Source organism: Hippopotamus amphibius, chromosome 13, assembly GCF_030028045.1.
Source record: "Hippopotamus amphibius kiboko isolate mHipAmp2 chromosome 13, mHipAmp2.hap2, whole genome shotgun sequence".
Taxonomy (NCBI): domain Eukaryota; kingdom Metazoa; phylum Chordata; class Mammalia; order Artiodactyla; family Hippopotamidae; genus Hippopotamus; species Hippopotamus amphibius.
This window is the reverse complement of record NC_080198.1, coordinates 40,501,803-40,526,169: the sequence shown is the minus strand read 5'-3', so window position 1 is coordinate 40,526,169 and position 24,367 is coordinate 40,501,803. Positions and strand designations below refer to the sequence as shown.

The window sequence follows — 24,367 nt, the reverse complement described above, 5'->3', positions numbered from 1 at the left end:
AAGAAGGCTGAGTTTGGAGCACAGTATGTGGATCCTTCCTACTGTCACCTACAGTGCTTGTCTCAATTGCTCCCTTACAGCATGCCCATTTTACAGTTGAGTAAACTGATGCCTCAGGCCCAGGCCCTTTCCCAAAGCCCCAGCACAAGTGATATAGCAAAAACCATCAGTCCCCACTCTGGGGAGCCTCCTGGCAGAATTAATTCCAGAAGGCCACCTACCCCCAACCCCCAGGGCTACCCAGAAAAGAGAACAGAGCCAGCTCATGTTTGCACAAATTTAATCCCCGCTATCCTGGTCCCCAATTCCAGAGCCCTTCTAGACCACACTTCCCTTCTGCTGGTCACTCAAGGCCTAGTCATCCACCACATCCCTCCCCACTAGGAGGCCAAAGCAGGACCCAGTCTCCCAGGGGCCACTCTTTCCCCACCTTGACTCTTGTTGAATACAGACATGTGACCTTGGTCTAACTTTGAGCTGGCCCCATTCGGCAAAGGCAAAGCACGGAGAAGAAGGAAGGGGAAGATCAGGGGTCCATCTGGGGCTGCAGCAGCCAGGACAGGAATAGGAGCCAGGTGGAGGTGCAGGGGACTGAGAGAACCCCACTGCTTATTTGCTTCTTGATCCATTTGCTGTATTTGGTGATACGGGTGTACACGCCCGGATTACGTACTTTGGTGCAGGCCTTTTCCCAGGACAACACCCCAGCAAGAATCCATCTGCCCTCGACTTCACAAGCCAATGGACCCCCAGAATCCCCCTAGGCAAAGAGAGAGGAGTGATGGAGGCTCTAGGCCCAGCTGGAACCCGAGGGGCTGGGGGACCCAGAATGCCCACCCTCTGAGTTCTGCTTGGAAGCTGCTTTCATTCCTTGAGGATCTCACTACCTGGAGTCCTCCTCCACTCCTCAGATGGGGACCTCATCCCAGAATATCAGGCAAAATCGAAGTCACGGGGAAGGAAGATGGGAGTAGAGCACTGCCTGATGATGATGACAAAGAGGGAGGCCAAGCAAACCCCTCCCCGGGGCACTGCTCCCCTACCTGGAGTCATCCCAACTGAAGAAGAGCTGTCAGAACCTCCCAGAAACTCACATAACACAAGTTTTCTCCATAATTGGTGGCACAGATCATGTCTCCCAGGACAAGAGGGACAATGCGGGGCATGAGGGACTTCTTGCGGTAAATCCGGTCACATCTCTTGTTGTCCATGATAAACACTTCAGCCTCCCGCAGCTCTGGGGTCAGCGTGGAGTTGGCTGTGGAGGAGCCCAGTGGGGTGAGAACCGACTCCTCACTCTACTCAGCCCTGCCTCTTCCCAGGGTCTTGTCACCTCCATCATCAAGACTTGGCCACACCCCTTCACACCCACATGCTCTCCTTCACTTGGTCCTTCTCCCTGTGGTGTGGATCATGCCTGGCAAGCACCTTACCCTCTAAGGCTCTATTTCAGGACCCCTTTCTCTGGGAATCTTTTGTTTCTGAACCAAGCAGGCTATAATCCAAGTTTCAACGCAACCACTCAGAAATTGAAACCCCAACTCCATGCTGCTTCTCTCCAGCCTCTGAGTTTTGTACTGGCTGTGCCCTCTGCCACCTGATTGATACACGCTCCTCCTTCAGGCATCTCAGGCAGACTCTCTGCCCACAGCTCATCCCAGATCCCTCTGGACTTGCTCTCAAGGTCACCTGACAAAGTCTTTGCCTCTTTCCTTGTCAGTCTGTGTCCCCACCAACACTCAGTTATGAGTTCCCTAGAGGCAGGGCATGCATTACCAGTGCCAAGAGTTTGGCGTGTGGCAAATGCCTGAACAAAGTTTGTCAGGTGAACGAATAAGTGAGTGAATGAATTTACGAATCCCTGACTATGAGCTTCTGTAAGAGGCAAGTGATCAGGCTTTCCTAGGCCTAAATGAAGTGTCCATAGCAAGTGCAATGGTGTAAACCATGGCAACATTTCTCATGTGAGGAGCAATCCTAACACACCCAAAGAATCCGAAGCCAGAGATAACGGCCGCAGCTTCCTGAGAAGTACCATGAGGAGGCTCAGCAGGCAAGGCCCCGAAGGAAAGGAGTGCTCCCTCTGGGGTACTACGCCTCACCCCTGACCCCATCCTCCTCACCTGAGAAGCGCTGTTTAACCTGGCCCCAGCCAGTCACCCAGCACTGTGTCCCAACCTTCAGGTTGTAGCTGGGCTCTGGGAGGCAGATGGGCTGCACGTACTTGCTGACGACAACTGGAGTGTGAAGCTGGAGAAGGGCAACATCACCCATGAAGAAGGTCCGGCCCCAGTACTTGGGGTGCATTATGATGTCCCTCACGGGGATAGAGAGGGCCTTCCTGGAGTCCATGGGCTTCAGCTTGGAGGTGCCAAGAATCACTGAATAATCTTTTGTGCTACAGGAGACACAGAGCCCCACCTGGTAGCTGTCAGGTTCTCAAGCAACACTCTGCTCCTCCTTCTGCCAAGGACGCTCCCCTCAGCAGAAGTCCTGCCTGATCTGCCCAGCCACTCCACTTTACTCATCCAGCCTGGGGGCCCTCGGGTCAGAGACATGACTGCCTCCTCACCCATCAGCCAGGCTGATTCAAACGGCCTGGTCTATGTGTTCTGTATTCGAGTGTGCAGCTATTAGCATGCACGCATGTTCTAAAGTGTGTGAGGAGTGGGGTGTGTGCTGGGCTTGCCTGTTGCCCTGGTTACGATACAGTCTTTGTTGCTTGGGGCTCCCGCCCCAGCTCACTCCCTGGCCTCGGTGAGATCATGAACTCATGAACATGACTCTTCCCTTCTCTGGACATCCCTTCCCACTCCCCCCACCTCCCCCACTCCCATGTTTTTTCACAGAGGAGATGAGGAGTCTAAGTTGGGCCCACTGCAGCCGTAGGTCTCCATGGGCCACACTCACCTTTGGATACAGTGGGCAGCAGTCACCACCCAGTTGAGGTCAATGAGGGCCCCTCCACACACGTGCTCATTTTCCACTCGGAGGCTCACCTCCCAGGGCCAATGGCGGGTCACATCCAAATTCTTCAGCCACCAGGGTTTGCCACAAGCTTCAGGAACAAGCGTGCCAGAGGGATACACTGGCCACACAGAGGAGGATAAGAATGACTGAGACCAAGATGTCCCCCAGGGCAATATGCACAAGGCTGTAAACTGGGGACTTGCTTCCATTTCAAAGAAGGGAAGACTGAGGGTGAGAGAACAGTGGCCTATCCAAAGGCATTGAGCTGGACAGAAAATGACAAGGACAGGGATAAAAAGCATCAAGACAGAGACACAGAGACATGACAGGAGGAGGAGAGACAGACATGGAGCAAGCACCACAGACCCTCAAAACAAGGGAGAAGCATAGAAGGAGCCCCTAGAAAGGAAATGCATTTTCTTGTGTAGGGATAAGTCCTTAGGCCACATTCCTGAAAGGCTATAAGGCTTTCTTTATCTCTTAAATGCAAAAGGTCTCTGTCCCCACACTACTCTGAGTCAAGAAAAGCTCCACACTTCTATGTCAGAAGTCTTTACACACACCATTCAAGAAAAAGCCCCAGAACCAACAGAGCCCTCCCAATCACAGCTTACACATTATTAGTTTGCAAGTAGTTCCAACAGTCAAGTTGTATGGTTGTATGAAAGTGAACACAGATGCAGAAATTGTAGAGAAAATATTAGCCAATATTATATTTTTTAAAATAATGCAACATGATCATGTAGAGATTGTCCTGGGGTGCAAGGGTGGTCCCACAATGGGAGCACTCTCAGTGTATTCTCCACATAAACAGTTCTTTTTCTCTAAAGAGAGAAAGAAAATGTGCTTTTCTAAATAGACACAGAAAAAGGTATTTGAAAAATTCAACACAGATTTACAACCAAAAAGCAAAACAAAAACACTCTTTCTTAGCAAACTAGGAACACAAAGAAAACCCTTATTTATAAACGTTATATGCCATAAATGTACAGCAAACATCATATGACATTAAGGAACAGACCAAAAAAATTAAATTTTCAGAAGCCAGGAATAATGATACTTTGTGGGAGGAGGGCAAAGGAGGTAACCGGGAGGACATAACGGAGCTTCTGGGTGGCACTGGTACTGCTCTACTTTCTGACCTGGGTGGAGACTGCATAGATGCGTTCACTGTGTAATAATTTCTTGAGCTGGACGCATAATTTGTACACTTTTTTGTGTATGTATATAACACTTCAATAACTGACTTTTAAAATCAATAACATTTTTCTATGCCAACCAACCTGAGTATAGCACAACTATATTCAAAATAAGCAAAAATTATAAAATATCCTGGAATTAAAGTCTCCAACACTAAGCAAGATTTCTGTGGTAATACATTTTAAACTCTATTAATAAAGGACACTGAAAATGACTGGCACAAATGGAGAAAGATCCATTGCTTTTAAATAGAGTAACTAAATATTACAGATGTAATTTTTCCCAAAATTAATCTATAAAGTCACTTTCCCAGTTTGATTTTTAAGAAACTTGATAAACTTACTCTAAAATTGAAATAGAAAAACAAAGGTCCATAAATAGTTCAGTCTTTGACAAAGGAGAGCAAAGAAGGGACACCTGTCCTAGCAGATATTAAGGCACACAGCAAAGCCATAGTAACAAAAACAGTGTGGTATTGACAAAGAAAGACAAGTGAACAAGAAAAAAAGAGAATAGAGAGCTTGAGATTGTTCCACAGAATATAGAAACAATGTAAATAAAGGAGCCACCACAATCAGTGAGTAAAGGATAGACTACGGATTGTTGAATAGATGGTGCTGGGAAAATGGTCTCACTATAAAAGAAATAAGAAAAACAAAACTGGATTCCTTTCTAGTATTATTAATACTTGAAGACCTAAATGTGAAAGGTAAAACTGTTAAGGTAACAGCCAATCATGTGACATGGGAGGGGAAAGGACTCTTCAAACAAAACCTCAAACCACAACCCACAAAGCATTAAACTGATCAACTTGATTACATCAAAATCAAGGATTTTTGACCCCAGGAACAAAGTTAACAGACAGATGACAGATTAGGAGGTAATATCCGCAATATCTAAAAGCAATACAAGACTTTTATTAGGAATATACAAGAAACTCTAGGAAATCAACAAGAAAAAAGAACAACAGACAATATGCAAAGGATAAGGACAGTCAATTCATTAGAAGAGGAAACTCAAGAGGCCAACAGCACATTGAGACATGCTCAAACTTATTAGTAATGAGAAAAATGTCAATTAAACAAGGAAGTCATTTTTTTATTTATCAGATAGGCAAAAAAATGTAAAGGTTGAGTCATGTCAAGGGGTTGAAGGTCTGTAGCAATATATATACCTTCACACACTACTGCTAGGAATGCAGAAGGCTAACTCAATTGGAATATAGACAGTAGATAAAAATATGGTATCAATGTAAATTTTGAAATTGATAAGTTGTATTGTGGTTATCTAAGAGAATACTCTTAGAAAACACCACCAGAGTATTTAGAGATAAAGAGCCATGCTGTATGTTACCCTCAACTGATTCTGAAAAAATTATGTGTGTGTGCGTGTTCTCTGTACTATTTTTGTCGTCTTTTCTAAGTTTAAAATTACTTCCAAATAAAATGTTTTTTTTAAATGGCACTGAATGAAAAGAGGATGAAACAGAAAGAGATCTAGAGCACATACTATTTATATAAGTTAAAAATACATGCACACAAAACCACATGTATTTTTACAAAAACACACACAAACAGAAAGATACACATCAAATACACAAGAAAGGTTGGGAGGAGGATGAAGAGGGAGAATAGGGGTGGGGCATGGACATAAGCAGAAATAACTAACTTAATCAACTAAGCAATGCATAACAAATCAGGGTGCACCCGTGACAATGGAAGCCCGTGAACAAGCAGGAGCAACCCAACCCTCCACCCCTAAGGTCTAAGGAAAAAGACAGGAAGACCCCAGAAGAGCCAAGCTCTGCAGACACTCCCACAAGGCCCAACAGGCTCTATTTGCAAATGAACAGTTTAGAGTTCAAAAGGTTTCTGTGTGGAAAACGGTCTGAATCAGCTTCCTGGACATGTTCCCTGACGGGATGCAGCCTGGGTTGAACTTGAAGAGGCTCTGCATTCCCACAGGAGGCCCAAATACTCTTTTAATGGGCACTGTTGAGTCTGCATGTCTTGGCAGGCAAAGGCTGTTCTTTAGAAAGCAGGCCATTTAGACTGAATTTCTGCTTCCTATAGACACAGAAACACTACCTCTGTGACCCTCTTCAGAACATACCCTCCCAGGATCCAAGGTTTTCCTGAAGCAGGGGCTCACCCTACCCACCTGGTTTAGCATTGTCTCCCGTGTAACCTGGAGGAGAAAAGGGGGACAGAGATAAAGTAAGAGGTTGTAACAGGATGACAGTGAAGAGGTGCATTTTTCATTAATTAGTTAATTCATTCATTCACCAAATATTTCCTCATCTCCCATTCTGTTCCCACACTAGAGCTCAAGGCCGGGGGCCAGGGATGGGGGGGGTGGGGTGCGTTACAAAGGTGTATCAGACAGATACATCCTATATTTGCCTTTGAGGAGCAGGCTGTCCAGCAGAGGAGACATAAGTAAACATACAACCACCTGTGTGAGATCAATGTGGGGACAAGGCCACAGGTGTCAGGTAAACCTAGAAGAAGTGGTGGGCAGAGAGGTTTCTAGGAAGAGGGGTTATTGTGCCAGATTTTAAAGATAAGGTAAAACAGAGATGAAAAGTGACAATTACATTCTTTATGAAAGAAACACCTTGGTGTAAGCTGGAGACTCCAGAGGATAAAGGGCAAGGCCCATGATGGCAAGATATGATGCCAAGGGAAGAAAGTCAGGGGTCAATCACAAGTGCCTTCATAAGCCAGGCCAAAAAGCCTGGGTGAGACTCTCTGGGAGGAAGGAGGCCAATGGAGGTGTGACATGGTCAGACTTGTATTGTAAAGGCCGTATGGATAACAGACAGGAAGGTGACAAGACTGAAGGCAGTAAGAACCCACCACAGGCTCTGCAGAACCCAGGCAAGAAATGAGGAGAGCTGAATAAAGAAGTGGCAGCGAGAACAGACTTGGTGAGCTGGATGTGGGACAGAGGGAGACAGCTGAGTCTAGGATGACCTCCCAGCTTCTGATTTTAGAGAAAAGTGACTACTATCCACTGAGTAAGAGGACAGAGTAAGAGAACCCAGTTTATAGAAGGAAGAGGGCCTCAACTTTGGGACCCAAGGAGTTGAGATGGTTCTTGGTCATCCAGGTACAGATGTCCAGTAGGTGGCTGCACATCCAGGCACATTGTTTTGTGAGGCAACATCACATAAAATGCCCCGGGCAAGTGAGTTCACCCAGGGAGCAGTGAAGAGGGAACTGAGACAGCACCTTAGGGAAACACCAATACATCAGGGATGAACAGAGCACGGGCAGCCTGGAAGGGACACAAGAGCAAGGGAGTCACCCTGAGATGGAGGAGAATCAGGAGGCATGGCCTGAGAGAAGCCAAAGGACTAGAGAAAATGAAAAAGGAGGGAGGAGTAGAAAGGTGAGGGGCAATAGGGCAGAGACATGCCAGGAACAGGCTAAGGATTAAGTGAGAAGTGAGGAACACCGGAAGGAAACATGAAATGAAAACTTATTCTGAGAAATCTGGCAGTGAGGGGAAGGGATAGAGTGAAGAAACACAGCAAATAGAAAGCAAGAGGATAAAGATCTATGAGAGCACAGGATGGGCCCAGAGCCCAGAGCAGGGGTGAGCAGGCTCACCTCGAACAGGAAGCCTGTCTCTGATTCCTAAAGAAAGGGGAGAGGGTGGCACTGAATAGTAAGGTTTGGAGGGGTCCCCGAGGCTGAGGAAGCCAAGGGAGACAGCGCCTGAGGGCCTGCACTTCCTGAAGGAAGGAAGCCACTGCTAGTGAGGCACCGTAGGTACGAACAGAGGGTCTGGGAAGAAGGTGAAGTGGGGAACCATTCGTTTAAGTGTATGGAGACCATGAGTTTGGGCCGCACCGCCTGCCTGGAGCGGGGTCTCTAGCGATGCCCAGTTGCGTGAGAAGATGAGAGAGCCTGGGCTGGGGCCGGGGCCGTAGAGCGTGAGACGCCTGGGGCTGCCGTCAAGAGAGTGGCTGGGGTCTCAGCTGTGACATCCAGGCCGCCAGGAGGAAACGCAGGGGAACCCCCCGCACCACAAGGCCCCAGAAGGCGGCAGGGCTGGCGGGCCTGAGGGCAGAAGCAGAGAGAGCAGGAGTTTGGGATCCCCGGAACCGCCCTGGGAGATGCCCAGCAGGGCAGTAGAGGAGAAAGGGCTGCGGGTGGGCGCCGAGCCGCCTGCCCGGCCTCGAACGCAGGTTGGGGGAGGACGGCGTCGGGGAAGAAGGACCCGGAGCAGAAATGGGCTCGGAGCTAGGCGTCGCCTCACCCGAGCTCAGCAGCAGCAGCTGTAGCAGCAGCAGCAGCAGCAAGAGCCGGTGGCTCAGGCCGGAGAGCCTCCAGGCTGTAGGCCCAGCGCTGAAGCAGGACAGCGAAGCGGCCATGAGGCCCCGAGGCGTCCCCTAGCGGCAGCAGGGGCGGCGCGCACGAGCCAGGGACGCCGCGACGACGTCTGCAGCGCCAGACGCACGTGCCGGAGCTCCAGACACCACGTAACGGCCACCGCACGTGATGACGTCACGGACGCATGACGGCGCCCCTGGAACTCTAAACGTTCCACTGCACGTACCCCCACCTCGTGCAGATTCCCTGAAAATGACTGCGGAGCCCTGGGCCTGTCATTGCCTCCATGGTGGCCAGTCCCAGGGAAGCACCCCCAAGTGCCTTAAGTCGGTGACTGTCCCACAAAAGCTGGCCGGGAAAGGCACATCCGAATCCCTGGACTGGTGTTGGCACCTTGCCATCCAGCCTCTAATCACAGCCTTGTCTCCCTGGGCTTGATGCTTTTGGAGAGTCTCATAATTTATATTGATTGAAGAATCTGAGAAGATGTAGAAAGCACAAGAAGAGTAAGGCTAGGGAAAGATATCTTTACAAGAGTGACATTTAAGCTGGACCTAAGACAAACAAGCAGCCTTGGGGGAGACCTCAGAAAGGAAAGACGTTTATCCTCTACCACAAACCGCCAGTGGGATGGTGGAAACTGAAAGAAATAGTGGCGAATATCAGGCCTTGGGCTTTCACAGGGTGTTTTTGTAGAAGAATGATGTCTTTGGATCTGCTTGGTGTGTCCAAGATTGGGAGATGACAACCAAGATTCCTGCTGCTTCTGTCTAGTGTGGGGGGATCCAGCTCTGGGGACCACATTCCACACCCTAGCATCTAAAGGGTGATGATGAATTCCAGATGATGAGTTCCACCACTAGGAGGTGAGGAGAGGTGACACATGCCACTTCCATGCCAAGGCAGTAAACAGGAGGTTGACTTCTCTACTTGTGTTAACGCATAACAATGGTTCTCAAAGTGTGGTCCGCACAGCAGCAGCAGCAGCACCTGGGAACTTGTTAGAGATGTACATTCTCAAGACCCACCCCAGACCTATAGATTGAAAACTCTGGGAGTGAGATCAGTGATCTGTAGCTTAACAAGCCCTCCAGGGAATTCTGAGGTAGAAGCATGAACCACAGGGCTGAGTGGAGCCATAAGATGGAGAAAAACCACCTGCTAACCAAGAACATGTGATTGGGATGATACAGGAACAAGTTTATTTTGTTAATCCATGAATATTCAGTGGCTTCTTTTTTAAAATTTATTTTATTGAAGTATAGTTGATTTACAATGTGTTAATTTCTTCTGTCCAGCAAAGTGATTCAGTTATATAGATATATTCTTTTTCATATTCTTTTCTATTATGGTTTATCACAGGATATTAAATATAGTTCCCTGTTCTCTACAGTAGGACCTTGTTGTTTATCCATCCTATATATAATAGTTTGCATCTGCTAATCGCAAAATCCCAATCCATCCCTCCCCACCTTGACAACCACAAGTCTGTTCTCTATGTCAGTGAGCCTGTTTCTGTTTCGTAGATAAGTTCATTTGTGTCATATTTTAGATTCCACATATAAGTGATATCATGTAGTATTTGTGACTTTCTGACTTACTTCACTTAGTATGATAATCTCTAGGTCCATCCATGTTGCTGCAAATGACATTATTTCATTCTTTTTAATGGCTGAGTAGTATTCCATTGTGTATATGTAGCACATCTTCTTCATCCATACATCTGTCGATGGACATTTAGGTTGTAACCATGTCTTGGCTATTGTGAATAGTGCTTCTGTTAACATAGGGGTGCATGTATCTTTTAGAATTGTTGTTTTGTCCAGATATATGCCCAGAAGTGGGACTGCTGGATTTATGGCAACTCTATTGTTAGTTTTTTGAGGAACTTCCATACTGTTTTCCATTGTGGCTGCACAAATTTACATTGCCATCAACAGTGTAGGACGGTTCCCTTTTCTCCACACCCACTTCAGCATTGTTACTTATAGGTTTTTGATGATAGCATTCTGAGCAGTGTGAGGTGATCCCTCATGGTAGTTTTTATTTGCATTCCTCTAATAATTAGTGATGTTGAGCAAATTTTCATGTACCTACTGGCCATCTGTGTCTTCTGTGGAAAAATGTCTATTTAGGTCTTCTGCCCATTTTTAGATTGGGTTGTTTTTTTATTGTTGAGTTGTATGACCTGTTTATATATTTTGGAAGTTAAGCCCTTACTGGTTGCATCATTTGCAAATACATCCTCCCAATCAGTAGGTTGTCCTTTCGTTTCATTTATGGTTTCCTTTGCTGTGCTAAAGCTTGTAGGTTTGATTAGGTCCCATTTGTTTATTTTTGCTTTTATTTCTATTGCTTTGGGAGATTGACCTAAGAAAACATTGGTATGACTTATGTCAAAGAGTTTTGCCTATGTTCTCTTCTAGGAGTTTCATAGTGTCATGTCTTATATTTAAGTCTTTAAGGCATTTTGAGATTATTTTTGTGTATAGTGTGAGAATGTGTTTAACTTCATTGATTTACAGGCGGCTGTCCAACTTTCCCAACACTACTCGCTAAAGAGAGAGTCTCTTTCGCATTATATATTCTTGCCTCCTTTGTAGAATAATTGGCCGTAGGTGTGTGGGTTTGTTTCTGGGCTCTCTATACTGTTCCACTGATCCATATGTCTGTTTTTGTGCCCCTACCACACTGTTTTGATTTTCAGTGGCTTCTTAAAGCAGATGGTTTGATACTTATTAATAGACTATATTTCATGTAAGTTCCCGGTCTCTCAACCCCAGCCTTCCTAGGGCAACTCATGAGACAGAATGCACTCTGAAACCTGGGGATATGTGGAAGCTGATGGACCCCTGGAAGTTCAGGTGGCAGGAGAATGAGAGGGAGTTAATCACCAGCAAGACACAGAGGCTCTGGGACACTCTGTCCTGGAAGGAGGGAAGAGAGCCAATACCTATGAGGGTGAGTCAAGAACTATCCACACTCTGGCTGTGGAATTGATAGAAGTTTTAATATAACCAGAGTGCAGATAATTTTTGACTCACCCTTGTAATATAGTGAATCTCTCATAATCTTCCCTGTGGGAATGCAAATCTTTGGTAACAAAGTGGAGGTGAGCAGCAAGTAGAAGCAGGGGAGGGGGAATAATATTCATCATGCCCCAATTTTACTTGCTCCTAGTTCCAGTCTATCTTGATCCTCTACTTTGAGCTATAAAGGCGATGAAATTAGGCTACCAAGTTCCCCACAGACATGCTGATGACTATAACAGGAGTACAGGGAGCAGGACCCAGCTGGCAAAAACCATCCTTAGACTCACAAATGAGCAGGCATGGACTCACCTCTTCCACTTAATAAGAACCACGAATAGTTCCATAGCCAAATGAGAAACTAGTTTTCTACAGAATATGTTATGTGCAACCCCACAACTGCAAGAAGAGCAGAGCCTCAGAACACAAAAGAACAAACCAAACATTTATTCAATTTACATCAGAAATCTCCGCACTCTTTAATGCCTCAACACAACTTGGGGTGAGCCTGTCCATGTGGCCACTGGAGCACTGGGAAGGGGGTTCCAAGACTGAGTTGCCCCAGGGGGGCTGGTGTGGCAGAGGCTGGACACTCACACATGGATCCGCACTGGGCTCCAGGGGACCTTCTCCCAACCCAGACAACTGAGTCAGATGTGGACGTGGTGATGCCTCCTCACTCTCTCCCAGCAATCACCAAGTGGACTGGTTTGATAAAGTGGCAGGTCTAACGCTGTGTCACCGGTGATGATGTCTTTTCTTTGCTAGATGTTCTCCAGATGTGTCTTTTCTTTGCTAGATGTTCTCCAGATGAAGCATCACGAAGCATCACCTGGCAGGTTGCTGGCCACCCAGCTGGGTTGGTTTCACCCACTCCTTCCCGGGAGGCAGAGCATAGCCAAGGTGCAAGTAAGGACAAGGCAGGGTCTTGGATCACCGGGCCGGGACAATTTCAGGCTCCAGTCTTGTCACTCTCAGTTCTATAGATCTCCACAGGGTCAGTGGATTTAAAATGGATTTGAGGAAAGGGCATTGAGTAGGAGTCAGAGGTCAGAGGCAGGGCTAGTGTGAAACTCAGAAACACGAATGGCATGGTGATCACAGAGTTGCCAGGATGTCCAGAGGCAGCACCAAACACAGCAATAGGATAAAGAAGCCTCCTGAGTCCAGAACAGATGCCTGACTCATTCTTGCAGTGATCCAATCCTTGTAGAAACTAATGTCTGTGTAAACTGCAGGCACTTCTTTCAAACCACAGCGCACACCCCAGCTCACAATCCCCACCTGGACCCAAGAGTTATTAAATTGACAGACCAGGGGACCCCCAGAATCTCCCTGGAGAAAAGAAAAGAAACAAACAGACACAGGAATGGAAGGAGATCAGCAGCAGCACAGGCTGATTGCCAGCAAGGCACTAGGGAGAGAGGCACCTAGGTCCTTCCCCAGGTACCCACCAGGCCCAGGTTTCTGTGAATGAGATTTGAGAGCTGAAAACTTTAACATCATCTGAGAAACACTACTCCTTCCCAGGTGCTCAGGGACCCACAGGAGCTATAAAGCCAGCAAGCCCCGTACATCGGTGCTGCTGGTACATACTCAAATTCTCTTTCAATGGCCCTAATCCTCCACTGCCCCGACCCCTTCCCCATGACTGTCTCCAAACATCCCATCACCTGGCAACTTAAGGGGCCACCCCGGCACTGTGAGCAGCTTCCAGAGCCCCTCTCCAACTCTAAGGCCAGAGTCAGTTCCAACTGCTCAGTCCTGGGCCTCCACAGCTGTGAAATACTTTGAGTATCATTACTGCATGGGGACCTCAAAATTGTCACATCTACCCTGAAATCTCTCCCTGCCCCTAAACCCGCATATCCAACAACATCCTCTCACCAGTTCCCCCTCTCTCCAAACACAACCAGACATGCTAAACCCCCACCTCACACACGCACTGCACATCCTTTCCCAAAACTGCTCTGGTGCCTCCCACCAACCAGCTCAGTCAGAAACTCAGAGTCTTCCTCAAGCTCTCCTTCACCCTCACCCTCACCCTCACACGCAGTCTAGTCACCAACAACTAACGACTCAACCTCCAACACAGCCCCTTCACCCGTCCCGCCAGCCCAGGTCCTGCCTGGGGCTCAACACCACTGTCTACATGGTGAAAACAAACTCCTGGCCCACAGCCCTGCACGGACAGGACCGAGAAACACAGCACAGCACTGCAGGCCACACATATTCTGACTCCAATTGCCTTCTCCGGCCATATCAGTTACCTCATTGCTCCAGACCTGAAACACATTCCCTAAATATGACAAGTTCTTCAGAACTCTGAGCCTCTGTACTTGCTCTTCCCTCTCCCAACACTGGTGTTCTCCTCTTTCCAAGACTCCAAATACTCATCCTCTAAGACCTAGGGCTCAAAAGCCCCCTGCTCAAGAAGGCTGCTTGGTGCAGAGGGGAGACTGTGGGCCCAGGCACTCCCAGGGGACCCTGAACTTATGTCTTTGGAGGGACCACATCTGTATAATAACATGTATAATGTCTACATTGCAGGGGGTGACCTGGGTCACTGGGCTGATGTGGCCGATGCTCATACTGGCACAGGGAGGCACCGGAGAAGGAACTCAGTTACAGGACAGACATCATCACCATTCTCACCCCCAACTTCACTGCACCCTGGCTGCACCCCAGGATGTGAGGGCTGCTCCCTATCGAAGAAACAGGCCAGGCCAGCTCAGGGGCATCCTGAGGGATGCTCCCCTGAATTTCCTTAAGTAAAGGCTGAAAGAGGAGGTGGCAAATAACCCAGGCCCTGCCACAGGGGAATGAGGAAACTCTGAGGGGACAACCTCAAGGCAGAGGCGGCCAGGGACCCATGAACTCACCTTGCAGGGACTTCTCATCTTTTCATGATAGCCACAGATCATTCCTCTTCGAACTAATTGGCGACGTGTTCCTAACTGTGTCTGCATCTTCTCATTACATTTCTTGTGGTGAAGAATGATTTGCTCAGTCTCCTGAAGAATATGTGGCAGTGATGTGGCTACAGAGAGACAACTCAGGAGTAAAAGGATTGCATGAGTAGAACAGGGGCCCCAGGTCTCATTCTGGGTCTCTTTTTAAAAAAATTTGTTTTTTGGCCGCCCCGCACGGCATGTGGAATCTTAGTTCCCTAACCAGGGATCAAACCTGCACGCCCTGTAGTGGAAGCATGCAGTCTTAACCACTGGACCGCCAGGGAAGTCCAGTATTCTCGGTCTTGATAAGTGCATTCACACTCTGCTGCCCCCTGAGAGGAATGAAGGACGGTGGGTATTCTCCCATTTGACACAGAAGGACCTGAAGCCAAATACTGACATGGAGAACAGAAGAGGTAAGAGGCAAAGCCAAGTCAGAAGGAGGAACACATCAGCACAGAAAGAGGCAAGACCTTACCAGCCTGACACAAAAGCAAGTGTCACTCTGAGTGTCAACAGTAACAGTGACAGGTGCCTGTACAGAGCAGGGTCACAGACTCCAGGACAGGTGGTGCCCAAGGCACCAAACCAGCCTCCTCCCACATAGGAGGCATTACAGACTCACCAACAGGACTGCTCTGGCTAGACCTACACCCCAGCCACAAGACGCTCCCTACCCACCTGCCAGGTAATTATTCCAGAGAAGGACAGCACTGACTGGCAGACACATCATCACCCTGGAGCTGAAATCCGCCCTGGAGAGGACCCACCATACTGCGACACAGCCCCCAGGTCCTACCATGACAACAGAAATCCCTACTGCACTTGCATCACTCCCAGGCAGCATCCTCTCCACCTCCTGCCTTGCCCACCTGTTAGACAGTTAGCCTCCCTGTCCTTCCCTTCAGCCCGAAGGCCAGTCCCAGGGCACCAGGCTGCCCCCCACCCCCAGATCTTGCCTGCCAGTCTCACCATTTTCTGAGAGTCGGCCCCATCCAGTCACCCAGCACTCTGTCCCAGTTTTCACTTCAAAATTCTGTTCAGGAAGGCACACTGGCTGGATGTATGAAGAATAATTCACGGAGAAGGCCAGCAGAGCAAGGGCAATGTCATGACTCAAAGTTCTAACATCGTAATAGCTATGGCAAACGATGTCTCGAACTGGAATGACCATTTCCGATTGGGAATGGAAAAATAACAGTCGCACTGTATATTCCTCATAGCTGTGGGAAGAGGACGTGTCCCTCAGAGAGATGCTGGAGGGTCTGCCCCCTCCACCCTTTCCAGGTTCTTCCCAGCCTGTCCCCATCTCCTACACCAGCCATCAGCTGTTTTCCCCCTCCAAACCACATCCCCTCCATAGACCCCTAACCACTCGAGCTAGTGTTTCTTCAAGCAAAGTCCCAGCACCACTAGAGCAGTACCTGGGATCTTGGTAGAAATGCAAAACTCATGTTTCACTCATAGTGAATTCAAACTAGGGGCTGTGACCTCTTTTTCAGATGAAGAAGAGGAATGGGACAGGAATGGCTCCATTTCACAAAGCCTGACCAGCAGGCCAAGCCCAGAACCCCAAACACTCACCCAACTATGCAGTGGGCCGCAGTCAGCACCCACTGTGCAGCAATGAGCGTGCCTCCACATACGTGTTCATCATTGACCTGCAGGCTCACCTGCCAGGGCCACTTTCCCACTGGGGCCGGCCTTCCACCAACTATCCTCATAGTCTGACGGCCACATGCTGCTTGTCTCAGGAAAAAGAGGGACTGGAGGTGAAGCTGCTGCCTCCCTTCCACCACCTCCACCATCTCCACCTCCTCCACCTCCACTGCCACCATCTCTACCTTCATCCCCAGTGCAGAGCTAGGTTTCCTCTCAAACCCACCAGGAGAGTCTGACCCTTCAACGCCCCCAGCCAGGACGTGTCCGCACTGGTCCCCAGGCGGGCCTGTGTGGAAAGAAGCAGTACCTTGTGCAGGGGTCTGGCCAGATTCCAAAGCATCCTCCGCTGTGGATGTAGGCGACCCCGGAGCTACCGGAATCTTCAGGGATTTCACGCGTCCTGGACCTGAGGGGGCCTCTGCGATTGCTGTGCTCATTGCGGAATCCTCCTTGGGTCCGTCACCCTCACCTGAGGAAGATAAGAGACCAGCGAGAAAAGGAGCTGGCCGGAGCGCAGCCCCTCATCACTGGCCTCTTCCCAGGGCACAGTCCCCATCCCCCAGTCCTACCCCCCAGGCCCCAGCCCCAGCTCCCACGCAAGCAGCCCAGCCCAGCCACCTCCAATCCCTGCCCGCCCTGTCTCACAGAGCTGTGGTCGAAGGACCAGGAGCCAAAGGACCAGGAGCCAGACCAGGAGGCCCAGGGAACCACCACAGCTGCGGGCGACGCCCGGAGACGCCATCAGCACCTCTAGCCGCTTCCGCACTCTGCGGCGCCCCCTCGCGGCATCTCCGCCTCTGCTCTCCTGCTGGCGGGAGCACGGGGTCAGGGCTGAATCCCAAAGCTGCTCCTCCAAGATCCGCATCTCCTGCTTCTTCAACCATGCTCGTTCAATCTACTCTGGTTGTGTTCTTAAGGCCCTTGAACTTGTAGTTAAGTTCTCCACCTTAAAGTAGAGATATTCTGGACTAGATGCCTCAGCGTGATCTAATCACTGGAGCCCTTTAAAAAGAAAGAAGGAAAGAAAAAAGAGAGAGAAATGCAATCTGCCCAGTGAAAGATAAAAGAAAAACAAAGTATGGTAAATAGAAAAATACAGGACAAAACCACAGTTTTGAGCCCGAATATAGTAGCATCTGCTGTAAGTGTGAATGAGCTGAGCATACCAGACAACATAAGAATTTTCAAATTGGAAAAAAAGGCAAGGTCCAGAAATAGTCTCTCTGAAGAGACAAATTTATCCAAAGAGATACAGACATGTGGGAAATAAAGAGATAGAAAGTGAAATGCCAGGTCATACTGGTGCAAAAAAAAAAGCCGGGATAGCAATTTCGTTATTAGATCATAGCATTTAAAGCAAAGATTGTATAAGGGACAGAGGGAGTTAGATACAGTAAGAACAAGATATGAAGGAGAAGATGCAATGACGAGTCTTAAAAGGTAAAGCAAAGGGGACCAATTTATGGGAAACAGGAAAGTCATATTTCCCTCATGATTTCCTTTTTAAAGGACAATCATTCACTAGGGTTTTGACTTTATTTCAGAAATATGGGATTTTTAAAAGCTGGGGGCACTTTTTAAGATTTTTTTGATGTGGACCAATTTATTAAAGTCTTTATTGAATTTGTTACAATATTGCTTCTGTCTTACATTTTGGTTTTTTGGCCGCAAGGCATATGGAATCTTAGCTCCCGACCAGGGATCAAACCTGCAACTCCTGCATTGGAAGACAAAGTCTTAAGCACTGGACTGCCAGGGAAGTCCCTAAAAGTTGATTCTAATACTACTGATATGTCAGAATGTGTATCACATTGATTCCTTGAGATTCTTGGTTTTCCTTAGGCCCTTGAATCTGAGACTTGGTTTTCTTTAGGCCCTTGAATCTTCCCTATGTGTTCAATAAGAATGAGTGTCCTCAGGGAGATCAACTCGATGATGGGTGATGACATAGAGGGTGGGATAGGGAGGGTGGGAAGGAGTCGCAGGAGGGAGAAGATATGGGGATATATGTATAAACACAGCTGATTCACTTTGATTTACAGCAGAAACTGGCACAACAGTGTAAAGCAATTATACTCCAATAAAGAGCTTTAATAAAAAAAGAATGAGTGTTCTCCGCTGGTAGTTGTAAAATTCATCATCGCACTCTCCAGTCTAGAGGATAAGTTGTGAGAGTCAAATAGTCTACGTTTTTGCTTAATTTTGCCTACATAAGTTGTCAGCTTCCTAAGAGGAGCATATAAGAAACTCCAGTACCAACTGCCTAACACATCCATCAGACTTCTATCCAGGTAGACAGGCTCCTCATCTTGCACTTTCTAGAGAGTGATGAGTGCTCCCTGAGCTAAGTGGGAAACTAGTTCTCTAGTGTGTGTGATGTGCAACCCCACAACCGCCAGAAGAGCAGAGCCTCAGAACACACAAGACACTCTCCAAGCATTTATTCAGTTGACACCTGAAATCTCTGCACTCTTTAATGCCTCAACACAACTTGGGGTGAGCCTGTCCATGTGGCCACTGGAGCACTGGGAAGGGGGTTCCAAGACTGAGTTGCCCCAGGGGGGCTGGTGTGGCAGAGGCTGGACACTCACACATGGATCCGCACTGGGCTCCAGGGGACCTTCTCCCAACCCAGACAACTGAGTCAGATGTGGACGTGGTGATGCCTCCTCACTCTCTCCCAGCAATCACCAAGTGGACTGGTTTGATAAAGTGGCAGGTCTAACGCTGTGTCACCGGTGATGATGTCTTTTCTTTGCTAGATGTTCTCCAGATGTGTCTTTTCTTTGCTAGATGTTCTCCAGATGAAGCATCACGAAGCATCACCTGGCAGGTTGCTGGCCACCCAGCTGGGTTGGTTTCACCCACTCCTTCCCGGGAGGCAGAGCATAGCCAAGGTGCAAGTAAGGACAAGGCAGGGTCTTGGATCACCGGGCCGGGACAATTTCAGGCTCCAGTCTTGTCACTCTCAGTTCTGTAGATCTCCACAGGGTCAGTGGATTTAAAATGGATTTGAGGAAAGGGCATTGAGTAGGAGTCAGAGGTCAGAGGCAGGGCTAGTGTGAAACTCAGAAACACGAATGGCATGGTGATCACAGAGTTGCCAGGATGTCCAGAGGCAGCACCAAACACAGCAATAGGATAAAGAAGCCTCCTGAGTCCAGAACAGATGCCTGACTCATTCTTGCAGTGATCCAATCCTTGTAGAAACTAATGTCTGTGTAAACTGCAGGCACTTCTTTCAAACCACAGCGCACACCCCAGCTCACAATCCCCACCTGGACCCAAGAGTTATTAAATTGACAGACCAGGGGACCCCCAGAATCTCCCTGGAGAAAAGAAAAGAAACAAACAGACACAGGAATGGAAGGAGATCAGCAGCAGCACAGGCTGATTGCCAGCAAGGCACTAGGGAGAGAGGCACCTAGGTCCTTCCCCAGGTACCCACCAGGCCCAGGTTTCTGTGAATGAGATTTGAGAGCTGAAAACTTTAACATCATCTGAGAAACACTACTCCTTCCCAGGTGCTCAGGGACCCACAGGAGCTATAAAGCCAGCAAGCCCCGTACATCGGTGCTGCTGGTACATACTCAAATTCTCTTTCAATGGCCCTAATCCTCCACTGCCCCGACCCCTTCCCCATGACTGTCTCCAAACATCCCATCACCTGGCAACTTAAGGGGCCACCCCGGCACTGTGAGCAGCTTCCAGAGCCCCTCTCCAACTCTAAGGCCAGAGTCAGTTCCAACTGCTCAGTCCTGGGCCTCCACAGCTGTGAAATACTTTGAGTATCATTACTGCATGGGGACCTCAAAATTGTCACATCTACCCTGAAATCTCTCCCTGCCCCTAAACCCGCATATCCAACAACATCCTCTCACCAGTTCCCCCTCTCTCCAAACACAACCAGACATGCTAAACCCCCACCTCACACACGCACTGCACATCCTTTCCCAAAACTGCTCTGGTGCCTCCCACCAACCAGCTCAGTCAGAAACTCAGAGTCTTCCTCAAGCTCTCCTTCACCCTCACCCTCACCCTCACACGCAGTCTAGTCACCAACAACTAACGACTCAACCTCCAACACAGCCCCTTCACCCGTCCCGCCAGCCCAGGTCCTGCCTGGGGCTCAACACCACTGTCTACATGGTGAAAACAAACTCCTGGCCCACAGCCCTGCACGGACAGGACCGAGAAACACAGCACAGCACTGCAGGCCACACATATTCTGACTCCAATTGCCTTCTCCGGCCATATCAGTTACCTCATTGCTCCAGACCTGAAACACATTCCCTAAATATGACAAGTTCTTCAGAACTCTGAGCCTCTGTACTTGCTCTTCCCTCTCCCAACACTGGTGTTCTCCTCTTTCCAAGACTCCAAATACTCATCCTCTAAGACCTAGGGCTCAAAAGCCCCCTGCTCAAGAAGGCTGCTTGGTGCAGAGGGGAGACTGTGGGCCCAGGCACTCCCAGGGGACCCTGAACTTATGTCTTTGGAGGGACCACATCTGTATAATAACATGTATAATGTCTACATTGCAGGGGGTGACCTGGGTCACTGGGCTGATGTGGCCGATGCTCACACTGGCACAGGGAGGCGCCGGAGAAGGAACTCAGTTACAGGACAGACATCATCACCATTCTCACCCCCAACTTCACTGCACCCTGGCTGCACCCCAGGATGTGAGGGCTGCTCCCTATCGAAGAAACAGGCCAGGCCAGCTCAGGGGCATTTTGAGGGATGCTCCCCTGAATTTCCTTAAGTAAAGGCTGAAAGAGGAGGTGGCAAATAACCCAGGCCCTGCCACAGGGGAATGAGGAAACTCTGAGGGGACAACCTCAAGGCAGAGGCAGCCACGGACCCATGAACTCACCCTGCAGGGACCTCCTCTCTTTATGTTCTGCCCACAGACCATCCCTTTTCGAACCAGAGTGCGAGACTCATTTGCTGCTTCCTGAGCCATCTCATCACATTCCTTGAGGGGAAGAATGATTTGCTCCATCTCCTGAAGTTTAGGTGACCTTGAAGTTGGGTCTACAGAGAAACAATTCAGGAATAAGAGGATCTGCATGAGTAGAACCAGACAGGGCCCCCCAGATCCCACTCTGGGTCTTGATCAGCGCATTCACACTCTGCTGCCCCCTGAGAGGAATGAAGGACAGTGGGTATTCTCCCATTTGACACAGAAGGACCTGAAGCCAAATACTGACATGGAGAACAGATGAGGTAAGAGGCAAAGCCAAGTCAGAAGGAGGAACACATCAGCACAGAAAGAGGCAAGGCCTTACCAGCCTGACACAAAAGCAAGTGTCTGTCACTCTGAGTATCAGTAGTAACAGTGACAGGTGCCTGTACAGAGCAGGGTCACAGACTCCAGGACAGGTGGTGCCCAAGGCACCAAACCAGCCTCCTCCCACATAGGAGGCATTACAGACTCACCAACAGGACTGCTCTGGCTAGACCTACACCCCAGCCACAAGACGCTCCCTACCCACCTGCCAGGTAATTATTCCAGAGAAGGACAGCACTGACTGGCAGACACATCATCACCCTGGAGCTGAAATCCGCCCTGGAGAGGACCCACCATACTGCGACACAGCCCCCAGGTCCTACCATGACAACAGAAATCCCTACTGCACTTGCATCACTCCCAGGCAGCATCCTCTCCACCTCCTGCCTTGCCCACCTGTTAGACAATCAGCCTCCCCATCCCACCCTTCAGCCCGAAGGCCAGTCCCAGGGCACCAGGCTGCCCCCCTCAGATCCCGCCTGGCAGTCTCACCGAATTCTAAAGTTCGGCCCCATCCAGTCACCCAGCACTGTGTCCCAGCTTTCACTTCAAAATTCTTTTCAGGTAGACATACTGGCTGGATGTATGAAGAATAATTCACAGAGTCAGCCAGCTGAAGAAGGGCAATGTCATTAATGATAAGGCTCGCATTAAAATCCATATGCCAAAATATATCTTGAACTGGAATGGCCACTGTGCTTCGGCACTCTGAATATAAAAATGTGCTTCCCATCTTCACCGTAAGGTCCTTATAGCTGTGGGAAGACAACAGGCACCTCAGAGAGATTCTGGAGGGTCTACACTCCCTTCCACACCTTCCTGGTTCTTCCCAGCCTGTTTCCATCTTCTATACTAGCCATCAGCTGTTTTCTCCCTCTAAACCACATCCCCTCCACAGAGTCAGTGATTCTTCAAGTGAGGTCCCCGGACCACCAGAGCAGTACCTGGGATCCTCGTAGAAATGCAAAACTCATGTTTCATTCACAGTGAACACAAACTAGGAGCTATGACCTCATTTTAAGAAGAGGAAGAGAAAGCTCAGGTAGGGGGACAGGACTGGCTCCAAATCATGCAGCTCCACCAGCAGCCCAAGACCACAGCCCCAAATACTCACCCAACTACACAGTGAGCTGCCGTCAGCACCCACTGTGGGGCAATGAGAGAACCTCCGCATTTGTGCATATCTCTGTACTGCAGGCTCACCTGCCAGGGCCACTTCCTCTCTGGGGCCGGCCTTCCACCAACTATCCCCATAATCCGACGGCCACATGCTGCTCCGCTCAGTAAAAAGAGGGACTGGAAGTGAAGCTGCTGCCTCCCTTCCACCACCTCCCCCACCTCCCTCACCTCCCCCCCCAACCTCCACGCCCCCCCCCCCCCCCAACGGCCAGCAGGGCAGGGCCAGGTTTCCTCTCACACTCTCCAGAATGGTCTAGCCCTTCAACCCCTGGCCAGGACGTGTTCCCCACTGGCCTCCAAGGCAGGCATGTACAGCCCTGTACAGAAGCAGTACCTGGAGGAGGCAACCCTTGGAGTACAGGGGTCTGGCTGGATTCCAAAGCCTCCTCTGCTATGGGTGTGGGCGGCACAGGTGCAACAGTGGATACTAGAGTCTTCAGGGATTTCAGGTGTCCTGAAGCTGAGGGGGCCTTTGGGATTCCTGGCCTTGCTGCATAATCCTCCTTGGGTCCCTCACCCTCACCTGGTAATATGAGAGACCAGGGAGAAAAGAAGCTGGACTGAGCATGCCCCCCTCATCACTGGCCTCTTCTCAGGAAACCTCCCCATCTGCAAACCTTCAAACCCAAACTCCCAACCCGCATCCCCTAACCCCACCTCCCAGTTCCCATTCCCCACCCCCACACGACATTAGCAACCCCTACCCTCGGCCCCACGCATGCAGCCCAACCCATTCTAGTCCAATCCCTGCCCGCCATGGTCTCACTGAGCTGGGGCCAAAGGACCAGGAGCCAGACCAGGAGGCCCGGGGAACCACCACAGCTGCGGGCGACGCCCGGAGACGCCATCAGCACCTCTAGCCGCTTCCGCACTCTGCGGCGCCCCCTCGCGGCATCTCCGCCTCTGCTCTCCTGTTGGCGGGAGCACGGGGTCAGGGCTGAATCCCAAAGCTGCTCCTCCAAGATCTGCATCTCCTGCTTCTTCAACCATGCTCGTTCAATCTATTCTGGTTGTGTTCTTAAGGCCCTTGAACTTGTAGTTAAGTTCTCCACCTTAAAGTAGAGATATTCTAGATTAGATACCTCAGCGAGATCTAATCACTGGCGCTCTAAGAAAGATGAAAGAAAGAAAGAAAGAAAGAAGAAAGAAAGAAAGAAAGAAAGAAAGAAAGAAAGAAAGAAAGAAAGAAAGAAAGAAAGGAAGGAAGGAAGGAAGGAAGGAAGGAAGGAAGGAAGGAAGGAAGGAAGGGAGGAAAGAAAGAAAGAAAGAAAGAAAGAAAGAAAGAAAGAAAGAAAGAAAGAAAGAAAGAAAGAAAGAAAGAAAGAAAAGAGAAAAAGAAAGAAAAGCAGAGTGTCCCACCCTAACCTCCTTCAGGCAGCAGGTGGGACTACCACATGTGGCCCTCTGGGGTCCACTGATATCTGGAAGCCTCAACACTGACCAAGGTCAGCAGCCAGTCCAGGTGACTGTGGGACACTAGTTCTGCCAGCTGGGACAAAGAAGCTACACACACACACACACGTACGCATGCACACACACAGCCAGGCCCTCCATCCTGCCTTCCCCTGTGGGAAATCAGTTCTTTGGGTTCAAGGTGTCTTAATACCAATCCAATGGGGTCTCCTCCAGGCATCCCTCTTACGGGGCAGCACGAGAGATATGAGGCTGTGTGAGTGCGCCATGCCCCAGTCTTTGCCCCTTGCTCCCCTGCTCTTGTCTACAGAGGCTGCCAAACTCAAC

General features: G+C 49.3%; 3 protein-coding genes across 3 annotated transcripts; all 3 read right to left on the bottom strand.

The window, feature by feature from the left end:
• Positions 1-8,614, bottom strand: LOC130835262 (serine protease 45-like). Its single transcript, XM_057706699.1, has 6 exons — positions 8,437-8,614; positions 6,331-6,357; positions 2,911-3,058; positions 2,124-2,398; positions 1,095-1,258; positions 1-760 (listed from the first exon to the last, which is right to left on the bottom strand). The coding sequence occupies exons 1-6, from the start codon at positions 8,549-8,551 to the stop codon at positions 527-529; spliced, it is 963 nt and encodes a 320-aa protein (XP_057562682.1). The 5' UTR covers positions 8,552-8,614; the 3' UTR covers positions 1-526.
• A 4,023-nt stretch (positions 8,615-12,637) lies between these two features.
• LOC130834432 (serine protease 44-like) lies at positions 12,638-17,020 on the bottom strand. Its single transcript, XM_057704602.1, has 6 exons — positions 16,801-17,020; positions 16,530-16,624; positions 16,379-16,441; positions 16,078-16,220; positions 15,548-15,716; positions 12,638-12,874 (listed from the first exon to the last, which is right to left on the bottom strand). Exons 1-6 carry the CDS (start codon positions 17,018-17,020, stop codon positions 12,638-12,640), a joined length of 927 nt encoding a protein of 308 aa, XP_057560585.1.
• A 2,223-nt stretch (positions 17,021-19,243) lies between these two features.
• Positions 19,244-22,702, bottom strand: LOC130834431 (serine protease 44-like). Its single transcript, XM_057704601.1, has 4 exons — positions 22,563-22,702; positions 21,923-22,203; positions 21,032-21,168; positions 19,244-19,484 (listed from the first exon to the last, which is right to left on the bottom strand). Exons 1-4 carry the CDS (start codon positions 22,700-22,702, stop codon positions 19,248-19,250), a joined length of 795 nt encoding a protein of 264 aa, XP_057560584.1. The 3' UTR covers positions 19,244-19,247.
• Positions 22,703-24,367: the final 1,665 nt, after the last annotated feature.